The 11,924-nt window shown below is 40.2% G+C and overlaps 1 protein-coding gene across 1 annotated transcript in view; it reads left to right on the forward strand.

The window, feature by feature from the left end:
* The first annotated feature begins 1,052 nt into the window (after nt 1–1,052).
* LOC106935619 (protein sel-1 homolog 3) overlaps nt 1,053–11,924 on the forward strand; it is a 26,841-nt gene continuing 15,969 nt past the window's right edge. Inside the window, exons 1-11 of the mRNA XM_015016170.1 lie at nt 1,053–1,265; nt 1,345–1,819; nt 2,429–2,555; nt 2,656–2,777; nt 6,192–6,307; nt 6,393–6,454; nt 6,530–6,659; nt 7,003–7,141; nt 7,233–7,364; nt 7,472–7,677; nt 7,774–7,953. Coding sequence (XP_014871656.1) covers nt 1,212–1,265; nt 1,345–1,819; nt 2,429–2,555; nt 2,656–2,777; nt 6,192–6,307; nt 6,393–6,454; nt 6,530–6,659; nt 7,003–7,141; nt 7,233–7,364; nt 7,472–7,677; nt 7,774–7,953 — 1,743 coding nt within the window. The 5' untranslated portion in view covers nt 1,053–1,211. The remainder of the gene's footprint in view (nt 1,266–1,344; nt 1,820–2,428; nt 2,556–2,655; nt 2,778–6,191; nt 6,308–6,392; nt 6,455–6,529; nt 6,660–7,002; nt 7,142–7,232; nt 7,365–7,471; nt 7,678–7,773; nt 7,954–11,924) is intronic.

Genomic DNA, 11,924 nt, shown 5'->3' on the forward strand with positions numbered 1-11,924 from the left:
AAGTCAAATTTCTTTTAGGTCATGTTTGATATATACAAGGTGCAAGTGTATATATCAAACGTACATATATATACACCTTCAGTATTTTTCAGACCTTGCGCCTGAAAAATACTATCCCCCTTTAATAAAAATTATTTTAACTTGTAGAAAACTTGAGCGAATTGTATTTCAAACATACAGTGACTTACAAAATTATTTTATACCACTTGAGAATTTTTGTCATGTTTATAGACACAAATTCAATTTTTTTTTATTTTTGATTTTCACACAACACCAAAAACAGAAGGGGATTGTAATAATAAACACAACCAACAAATGACAAAAAATGCAGATGGCATTGTGAAATATGTGGACAATCAAAACAGAAAATTAGCAAATAAAACTAAATTAAAAAAAAGTCCACAAAAAAGACAATCTAAATAAATATTAATACTATTTAGTTATTTAGATTGTCTTTTTTGTAAGATTACAAAAATGAGATCATATAAGAGATTACTCTTACATGGCACATGGATATGTTAATAAGTTAAACATGATGTTTGTACAGCTTTCCCTCAGCAGTGGGATTCTTGAGCTTCATGCAGAACTACTGTTTTGTTTGATTTTCTCACCAGAGCCGTTTCCCCCTGCAGTTCCTCCACGGTTACCTCAAGTCGTCTAAACCATTTCTCTGATCAGTGCTCCGCTTCAGTGACCTGTCAGTTGAGGTAGGCATCCATATTTTGGTAGGTTTGTGCTATAGAGGTTGAAACAACTGGATTCATTTTATCAGATATTAAGTCACCAAAATAAGCCAAGACTTTCCAGTAGATATGAATGAAACATCTGTCTGGATCCAGATCTTGAGGAAGGACAAATATCATCACAGTTATCAGGTCTTTACTTGTAAAATACTTAAAATGTAATTTGCTTCCAGTTCATAAGCACTCATTGCTTTGTCTCGGTCTGTCATGTAAAAGGCCTGTAGCTGTAAACTAAATGTGGAAACATGTAAGGGGTGTGAATACTTTGCGGGCTCTGTGGAGAAGCTCTAGTTGTATCTTCTTCAGATACAACTCCTCCCTACTCACCCACACGGTTCAGGTAGTAATTGGGTGGAACTGTGTGCTGTTAAATATTTACCTGTGTTTTAGAGCAGCCAATGTGGAACAGGATTAGATCCGGCTTTTTAGTTTCTCTGCACCAGAAGGTCACTGCCAGCGCTGTGAAACATGACCTTTCATTCATTGTGCAAATGCATCTGCCAGTTCTTTCTCGGCATGCAGGTAGGAGCACGTTTATCTCAAGCATCTCTGTCTTCTTCCCTTTCGTCAGGTGTGTAACTGTGCGTGTGCCGTTCTTCAGATTGTTTGCTGTCTGGACCAGGTGAAGCTCCTGAATCCTCCAGAGGAAGCTCTCCCTGACCATCTCCTGAGAGTTTTCTACTCTTGCGATGGGGCAGCTACCGTACAGGTGGACTGTGTCGTGTCGTTTGAAACGGGCTCAGTCTCCACAGTCTGTATCAGACGGTGGAATTGTGTCCCCGGCGACCCTGTAATAAGGACTGTGAAGCTGAATCTGCCAGACTGGTTGGTTTACCAAGCAGACGGAATTGTTCCGGAGTCCCACAGGGTGCTGAGTTGTTTTCTCCGAGCCTCTGTCAGATACAGTGGTTCTGATGATGCTAAAAGGTTCAAGAGTTCTCAGGATGTGGCATTCTTGCTGCCCAAGCCCTTCTTCAGTCGCCCTATCAAGCAGCATCGTCTCTGCACTGCGTGGGGTAGAGAGATGTTACAATTAACTCAGCGGTTTTTACAGAAAAAGTGTCCTTTAGAGCAAGGTAAGGTTGACCAGTGAAACTATTTTAGATGTTAACTTTTTTATTCAAAGGGAGTGTATTATTTATTGATAGTGGCATTTTATAGCACTATCAAGTTAACTCAAGTTTTAAAAAAATGACAAACATGACTTACAAAAATTGACTTCATAATATGACGCCTTGAAATTGAGCCTCTGTCTCTTTAAGGAACTCTTACTCTTTCTGACACTCCACCTTCAGGAAGTCATCACAACATGAGGATGTTGTTTACAACCTCCCTTAGGAGCGTTGGACTTAGAAGTAGTTTGCATGATGACCCCAGCAGACGTGCAGCTCCACCAGCTGTTTGCTAATTGCTGCTGCCGCTAGTCTAGAGGAGCTGAGTGGGGAGGGGGTGCTTTGTGAGCTGGGAGGTTGGTCTGACTTTCTCAAACATGCATGAAAGAGTCAAAGCAATACTCCATCTATGCTTCTGATGAGGGGATAACATAATATAAAGCTAAATTAATAATAATGAAATTAATACTGGCAGCATTGTGGAAGTTACTTGAAACATTAGCCTGTTTTAAATGGCAGCTGTTGCATATAAAAACTAATTTTTATCCAACTAAAACTTCTTGTTACCCTTAGAAACCATCCATCTTCTGTCTGCGATCTATGCTTCAACTGGAGAAAGTTTTGGAATAACAAAGACCCTGGACCCGTACAGGAACGAGCTGCTGGAGCACCTCCGCGTTAAAGCCATCCCTTTTCCTTGGTATGACAGTAAAGTTACTGCCCAGTTAATTATTCGGTGGATGGAATATGTTATCTATGGTTATCTTTGCACTGATCACTGTATTATTTTTTTTTCCTAGGTGTGAACTTTCTGTGTGGGTATTTGTTAGCAGGTATTGCAAGCAGAGATTGTGTGGACTGTTTCATCACATTGATTCCCATAACAATTATGCCACACCAGCACTTTTTCTAACAAAATCAGGTATCAATAACTTTTCTACATTCTCATATATTCTCAAAAAGCTACAATTTGATGTTGAAAGAGAGGCATCTTTACCGATGTCACACCCTTCCTCATGACCATGTGTGGAATCACCATTTACAGCTTTTCAATAGAATTTGTGCCCATTTTTCCTGAACCCAAGATTCCAAAAGTTTAAAGCAGACTTTAATGCTCAAATATTAAAATATTTTAACATTTAATATTAAAATATTAAATGTCCTTTATTTGTCTCCAATAAAGGACATTACCTTGATGGAGATATTTATTTAAAAATTCAGTTTTTAAGCCAAATCATTTATTTTATTGACTGGAATGAACACACCACTTGCAGCCTCTTAGTTAATCTCTGAAGTAACATGTTGAACTCTGAAATCTAATCTTACAATCATACTTTTTTTTTATGAAATCATAGATTGTTTTCTGAAGTTTTTATTGCTACTTTCCAGGGATTTTTGATTCAGATCCCCAATTTTTCAACCTTTTTGGTTGCCAATCAGGTTGACGATTTCTGGAGTGCTATGCTATGACACAACATAGCACTTCAGAAATCATGAACACCAAATTATTTTTCCACCTTGCATCATATAGTTTTTTTTTTCTTTTTTAAGTCTTGCCACTTTCTCAAAGTAAGAAAAAATAAACAAAATTAAAGCTGCAAGCAGCCTCCAACGGCCCTCGCAGCTCAGCGCCGCTCTGGCCTAATTGGCCACCAGAGGGATTCCAGCACCGCCGCCCACCACCACCGCTGACGCTCAGCTTCCGCACCCGTCCACCAGGCGATATGCATCGATACAGTCTGCAGCACTCCCTGACGATGCACAAAAAAATCTGGTGCAGATTGGACGATGTAGCGAGGAGATACAGCTGTTTGTTTGATTAACCTAGGGGGAGCAGTGGAGTCAAATTACAATTCAATGGTGTTGGGCTCTTTAGCGGTAAATAAAGGTCATGCGTTTGGTGCCAATCACACCAATCGGATTGGTGCCAATCGGATGTTCCATGTGTGATTTAGAGACAATTGTATGCATATGGCGAGGGACTGCAACTCACCATTTGGCCACGCCCACACGGTTCAGCCAGCATTGACAGAGTTCATCATCATGTCATTTTATGTCAGTTTGCACAGTATTCAACCTATTTGAATCATAGAGTAAAAGTAAGACATCCAGCAGAAAAAACAGGTAACTTCCTGTTGGAGGGGGGCGGGGCTAAGGTGCATCCAACGCATAGGGGCGCAGCAACAGAGGGGGTGCCAAAACCCTGTCTGGAGGGGGCCGATTATGTTTTCCCATACACTTCAGCACGCCTTACGCTCCTTCACCTCACGCACATAATGAGGTAAATCTAGCACGAGTTTCACCCTTAATGTATCCTCGCCTCGGGGGGGTGGGGGGGGTCGTATGTTTTCTACGCACGACGGGGGCGCTGATTTATGTTTTCGCATCCACCTGAATAATATGCAGTTGCGACACTGACATCAGTTGACCATGTGAATGTGATCAGGGCTGGTCTGTAATGAGACATGGAAAGTGTGATGCAGCTCTGATCTGGCCCGTGTAACTTATTGCACCCTCATGTTTCATGGAGAAAAGTCAAAGTTTGACACTTAGCCACGCCCATATGCTTTGATGTATGAGAATTCTTTTGATAACTTTTCACCTTCAATGTCTCAAGAGTTTGCTGAGTGAGTTTGAAGTCTGTATCTCAAAAGTTGTAGGAGTTCGATCAGATGCAACGTGTATAAAAAAGAGGAAATAGCAGTTTTGATCCAAAATGACTTCCTGTTGGGTTTGGACCATGGCTCCAAGAGACTTTTTTGTACATCTTGACAAGATACACATCTGTACCAAGTTTCATAATTCTGAGATCAAGCATAGCTTGGGGCTGATCATTTAAAATATTCTAGGGGGTGCTGTTGAGACATTAGGCCATGCCCACCAAATATTGCACTGGATTCCTGTCCGGGGTTTGATCATGATCAATCCCAGTGAGTTTGGTGCAGCTGGACTCAAAATTGTAGAATTCAGAGCCAAACGTATGGCAATGGCGTTACAGGTCACTTCATCACGGCGCCACACCAACCTGCTGCATTGAAACCAGCTGGGGTTGGAATCCACTACACACCAACATGTCTTCTGTCTGTGGACACAGTTTCATGTTGATTAGGTCAAAGGGGTCAGATAGCATCTGTTGACGGTAAAACATGACACTTCCTGTTCTCAGGGGGCGTGGTTTAGTGATGTCAAAATGTGACCATTGCGTCTTGTAGGGCACCTAAAGGTGATCAATCACTGAAAGTTTGGTGCCACTCTGAGTTTTTGTTTAGGAAATATAACAGTTTCATGTTTCTTGGCAAGTAGGTGAACTTTGACCCCAGGTATCACCCCTTCAGCATGCACGAATAGTCCCCGTTTTGATAACTTTTAATTGGCCATGCCTTATGAACAATCTGACCAAGTTTGAAGCCGATCGATGAAAATCCCTAGGAGAAGTTCGATCAAATGCAAAGGCTGTAAACAGTCAAAATGGGGTCAAAATCGAAACTTCAATCCAAAATGGCCAACTTTCTGTTTGACTTGCACTGACATTAACTGTATTTTCTGTGTGTCTAGGGAGCTCTACAAGTGTACCAAGTTTCATTTCTCTACGATAAACTAAGGTGGAGGGTGTTTTAAAATTTTCTAGGGGGTGCCGTTGAGCCGTTTCTTTTGCGATTTTTGCGTCAACCATAAGATATGTAAATTTTACACAGGATGTATGTGTCTGCCAAGTTTGGTGAGTTTTTGAAGATGATAAAGCCCCCAAAAAGCTAATTAATTTGTGCCAAGAAAAATAAAAATAAGAAACATTTGAAAAACAATAGACCTTCGCAGCGCTTTCGCTGCTTGGGCCTAATAAAAATGTATGTGTCTTTGCAATGCTAACATTGCTAGATGAAATCATATAGGGCCACCTGTGATTTCAACTTTGACCCTTTTCCTCTGAGATTTTATTTGTTCTGTAAATATTTACTTTCCTAAATTATTTCTGACTTTGGGTGCTTTAAATTATTCATTTAAATCAGTATTTTAAACAAATAATGATTCTGGTTCTAGTTTGGTACCATTTACACCCAACAAACGTTTATGTACTGATAAAACCTTCCAATAATTTGACACTCGTATTTAGCATCTGTAAACATTTTTTTTACCTTTTTCATAGTTTGTAGTCCAGCTCTTTTGATTGAAAATTTGAAATGTGTTTGGAATATTTTGCTGGAAATTCAACACATAAAGATCCACTCTCTTTTATTACTATACTCTGTTAAAGAAAGCTCCAGGTAGAGGAATAAATAACAGTTTTAATTGAAATAATATGAACCAACATTCCAACTGGGTTTCATTCTGATGACAGGTCGGCTGCACATTCAGATAAGTGGAGCATCTGAGGAATCCTCTGCGTTTCTCTCCTCGTTCACCGTGCCTTTAAACAAGTGGTGCCAACTCACGTTGATCTTACAGGGAAAAACTGTGAGTGATGTCATGTTGACGCAGCATATTCTTCAATATTTGCATAAGGATAACAATGGAACTAAGGCTGCCATTGTCTTTATAGGTCACTGTCTCCTTGGCGTTTATGGACATCGAGGAAAGAACGGTTAAATCTTCAGAGTACTTGTAGGTCTACTTTATAATTTAATGACAAACTTATTATGTGATTCTGCTCATCTTTAACTTTTTTTTAATACACAGGTTGAGACATTCTGCCATGTTTGATGACACAGAGGGGTATTTTGTGATTGGTGGAGGGAAATTCATCCGAGGCCTGGAGGGTTATTTTGGACCAGTGGTGTACTACCGCAACAGAGTTCCTCACAGCCTGGTAAATATGCTCTTACAAATTCGTCTCATAAACAAAATGTTTTTTTACATATTTGTTAAAAGTGTCACCATGTTGTGACAGTATAATATGAGACAGATAATCTGTGAAAAAATCAAGCTCTTCCTCTTCCTCCTCGGTCGGAAACAACCAATCAGAGTCAAGAGGAGGTGGGTCTTAGTGCTGTCAATCAGGCTCCTGACTGACAGCGCTACACAGAATTACATAATTACACTTGCTGACATAATGCAAGTTAATTTTTCAGTTATATTGTCATACAGTAGCTTTAACTTAACAGTGAAAGTTTTAAATCTAAGCTCTTCTCCCTCGTTTTTTACATCCACAGTCTGAAAGTCCACAGTCTGCTCCAGATGTTATAAAAAACATAAACCTGACTGGATGGCTGCAGAACTGCCAAGAATTTATTTTTGACATCACTCTCAAGATCAGTGGTTTCACCCTCAAAGCCAAACACCAGAGAAAAGGTGGTAGTGTGTCTTTTTGTCCACCAGATGGCGGTAAACTCTCAGTGGAAGAAAACCTGTGAAGTCACCAAAATATTGACTGTTTTTGTAGGGACTTGTTTGGATGTTTTCCACGACCAGATGGGAAGGGGTACTTCAAATCCCCAGTGTGAGCTTTGGGAGGAGGCAGCAGCTCACAGAAAACTGGCCACAAAACTAGCCAAGTTTCTGGTTTTTAAACATGGTAATAAATGAATTACATAGTGCAAATCTGTCTGACTAGACAGCTTGAGAGCTGTGATGATCTCTTGATTCACTGATTGATATTGATGAGCCATCAAACACCTGCAGGAGGAACGGCAGTCAGCCCGTCTGCTGTGGGAAGAGCTCTCTACTCCTTCTCTGTTCAGAAGATGAGTCAAATGGGCAGCAGTGCAGCGGTCAGCAAAGTCTTACCTCTGCTGCTCCAAGCTGGCTGCCTTTCTGATAACCACGCTCTGCACATGTCATCTGTGCTCTACAGCTCTGGTCTGGGAGTCCACAAAAACCCCATTAAGGTGTTTTATTAAGTTCTTTTATTCTAGCAGAGGTTGTTTTTCTCTACCTGGCATTAACTTGTTCAGTTTATTGTCATGTTTCTGTGTTGGTCACAGGCCTGGCTGCTTGTCCTGCTGGCTGCACAAAGGGATGATCGGCTGGCGCTTCTCCATCTCGGTCATGTCCATCAGCGGGGGCTACATGGTCTGCCCAAAGACCCAGATCTGGCTTATGCCTACTATGCAAATATTGCAAAACAGACGACTTTAGACCGTCATAATCCCACACCACAGCAGGTAATGGATGTGTAGGATGTTGGAAAGTAGAAACTTTCCCTTGAGGGAAAACTCTCATCTCTGTTCTTCTATACTGTGCAGTGGTGTCCAAAGTCGGTCCTCAAGGGCCGGCATCCTGCATGTTTTGGTTCTCTTAATGCACCTGGATAAAACGATGGCTCAGTAGAAGGCCAAGTCAAGAAGAACATTGACTTGCTGAAAAGGTTGTTACAACCACCAGTGAGAGAACTAAAACATGCAGGATGCCGGCCCTTGAGGACCGACTTTGAGCACCACTGATATAGTGCAAAAGTTTTTATATTAAATTATACTGTAAAGTATTTTCGGTATGTCTCTCTCAGATTTGGTGGTTCTTGCGGGAAAGACGGTGAGACTTTGCATAGACAAGCCTCACCGTCTTTCACCCTTCAACTAATTAAATTTCAAGCAGTTATCAAAAGCAGTTAACTTAGTCACTCAGTCCTCAGCAGCCCAAGCCCTCACCTTAATAAAATAATGAATGACGTAATTTTTTGCCAAACATGATTTGTTTTTTATCTAAATCATCTTTTGGCAAAAGATGACCCATAGGCCAGTATTTTAAGAAGGTGACTAAAATACCTCCACTGCACATGCATACAAGCAGAAGTATACAGATATCTAACCAATACCTGCATACTATCCCCTGAGTCAGGGCTTAAAGAGTTCCGGCCGGGGGCCGGATTTCCGGCTTTTGAACAAACGGTCGCCTCAACCAAACTGTAGTCTCCGGGACCCTTCTAGACTGGAACATGTCGCCGGCGACACATCCAAATTTGCAGTACCGTAATTCCGCCACACGTAGCGCTATCTGAAAAATTCCAACGGTTTCTGAAAGGGGAGACCTTGCACTTTCCAGCAACTATCGGGTTAATACGGCAACTTCACAGCTGCAGCTGCAGAGAGTGTAATTAATCCGGGGGGCACTCGTTTAATAGACGGTAAATTGCGAAAATAACTTGCTGGATATTGAGAGTTCCGGCTATTATGGATACATGGGTAAGTATATCATCTCACAGGACATTTAAAGAACTACTTACAATTAAAATAAAGAAGATTTATTTAGTCAGACGTTTGAAACTTAGGCGTAAAGAGCTCCGTCTGGGGGCCAGACTTTCAAACAAAGCGAGCATTGGAACAAACGGCCTGCCTCAACTAAACTGTAGATAATAGACAAAGATGTCTGCCAATCAGAATTCTAGCTCCCGTGTTCTTGACCAATGACTGTAAAATGTTTTGTAGAAAAGAAGTCCATGCGTTCGGTTAAATCAAATGCGATATTAAAGAAGATGGAGTTTGTCTCACCCGGTAAAGAAACACGTTTACTTGGAAAAAAGAATTAAAAACAGGTGGCGCTGGGCAAAGGGAAGGGGACAAGACGGGAAGCTGGCGGAAATTTTTATAAAAGGAGGGCGCTGGGATTTCTTTGGGGGGCGTTTGGTCGAAGGTAAACTTTACACCTTAAATNGTTTTTAGTGATAATGTCAACCTGAACGTGACAGGTAATTGTTTGTGAAATTAGTTTAATCAAATAGTTCAAAATGACATAATAAATAACATTCTCATTATGCTTTTAGTGATTCTTCCAAAACCAAGCATCACCATGGACCCTGCAGGCGTGGTTACCTTTGGTGACCTCATTGCCATCAATTGTTCCATTTCGACCCAATATTTAGGCGGATCATTCACCCTGCAGAAGACCTCTGGATCATTCACCCTGCAGAAGACCTCTAAATCATTCACCAAGACCCAACAATCAAGTACCAACTCCTCTACATTCAGATTTCTTGAAGCCAGTGATAATCATGAGGGAAATTACAGCTGTTATTACAAAACACTTGTGGAATATAAAACTTTCACCTCCCCTCTAAGTGACAATGTCACAGTTTCTGTTACTTATGACTGAAGTTTATGTTCCTGACCCTTCCTCAATCTCCTCATATACGACTATCTTAAACTAATCTAATCTAATGAATGTTGCGTGAGGTGAGTGTGTAAGTTGTCACGGTGTAATTAGCAAACTCATGATACAGTAATGAAGTAAACAAGAATGAAAAAGTTCTTTTTTATATAACTGTTCAGATGTAAGAACACATACAATAACACATGTAAACCTCTATGAGGGACAAACTTGGTTGAGATTAAGGTTCAAGCTGTAAAACAACATTACCAGACACTTCATATCAAAAGATTTAAACAAATTGTCCCTTAATGAACCCACTGCTTAACCCCCAAAACATTTAAGTATTGTTTTTTTTCTCACAATGGCAGATAGGCTACTTACTGGGTTTAATAAATAAAAGAAAAAGATCTAAAAGTGTGTTGAGTAATCTTGAGGCTTTCCCATGACTTTCTTGAAGCATTTCTGTATTAATTGAGGTTTTGACTTTTTCTTCACAACTGAAATGTAAAAATCTTCAATGGGATAAAAGTTGATTGCTTTATTTTTAGATTTTGAGCCTATTTATATTTCTGCCTTCATACTGTAATCATCATTGTTCTGTATTTGAGGGTGTTCTTGTCTGTGGGTGAATTTCAATAAATGATGTAGACCAGAATTTAATAGATTTTGATACTGGTATTTAAACATTTGTGAGTGACAAAAGTTTTTGTAATTTTTATTTGATCTATGATCATTTAACAACCAAAGGAGTTTGTAATACTGGATGACTATGTATGTACAATGCACTGCAAAAACAATTATACCGGACTTTATGGGATTTCCTGGGTATTTCGGGTATGTCTCTACTACAGACACCTAGAGACTGAAATTTTGGTCTGTTATCATTCACAAAAAAAAGTCTTGCCACAAATGCACAATAAAATTTAGGTGTTGAGTTTGACAGGAGTATTCTAACACATTAACACATGAGATGTACTAAGATATAAATATACTAAGCATATCTGGCTTGCTGATTTGGAATATTCAGAAAGCCTAACTTCTCTCACTTGGTGTATGCATTGAGTTCCTGGAGCAGATGTCTTTGCACATAATGGTGATACAGGTGACATACATTTAGTACATAAATGAATGCCACTGTTTTTACATAGAGAGAATGTTCTGCATTTTGCTTTATGAAAAGGCATTTTGGTTCTGTTACAATAGCGGTTTTCAACGTGGGCGGTACCGCCCCCCAGGGGGCGTTCAGAGTACGGCAGGGGGCGCTGGCGGACATTTTTACAAGAGTGGGGCGCTGGGATGCTTTTGGGGGGCGTTTGGTCGAAGGTAAACTTTACACTTTAAATGCACAACAATGCCAGTTTAGACTTTGAGCAACTTGGTAAAACTGTATTGTGTAACATTAAGCCATGCTTGGCTGGAACTGTATCGATGGCAGCTCTTCTTCTAGTCAGTGTTTGTTAGCTTCTGTTAGCTTCTTGGCGCAGCTCCGTTCTCCTGCTACTGGTAGCTAAAATCACCTCACTTTGTATCCCTCTGAAAAATGAACCCATTTAAATAAAGAAATCCCTCCATGGGTGATACCAAGATATAGAGCGTTCATTTTATAGCGTTAACACTGGAGCTGTAAGTGGTCCGGTATGAAACGGGGGTGATAGAACAACACAGCAGTTTACATTTTAATAATCAAAATACCGAAATTGCTTCCGTTGTTTTAAAAGGCTTATGCCAGTCTGCCTTTTCCCTAACGATACGCCCTGCACCTGAGGGGGTAAAAAAAAAAAACGACGCGCACATTGGCAAAACTGAAACAGGAGAAGCGGGACATAAACGGAGCGACGAACTAGATGTGAATAAGTAGTTCAAAGTTTAAACTGGCATTGCTGTACATTTTTCATTGGTCATTTTGTATAATATTTAACAACTAGAAAATGACAAAGAACAAGAATATTTTTTTCCACTCTGATTGGCTGCTGTCAGGCCTACAGATTTTAACTTGAATGTTCATTGCATTTTTCATAGATGCCTGTGAAAATAATGGGTTTTTTTTTTT

The sequence above is a fragment of the Poecilia latipinna genome, unplaced genomic scaffold (assembly GCF_001443285.1).
Source record: "Poecilia latipinna isolate Pla-1442-1.1 unplaced genomic scaffold, P_latipinna-1.0 Scaffold1988, whole genome shotgun sequence".
Classification (NCBI taxonomy): domain Eukaryota; kingdom Metazoa; phylum Chordata; class Actinopteri; order Cyprinodontiformes; family Poeciliidae; genus Poecilia; species Poecilia latipinna.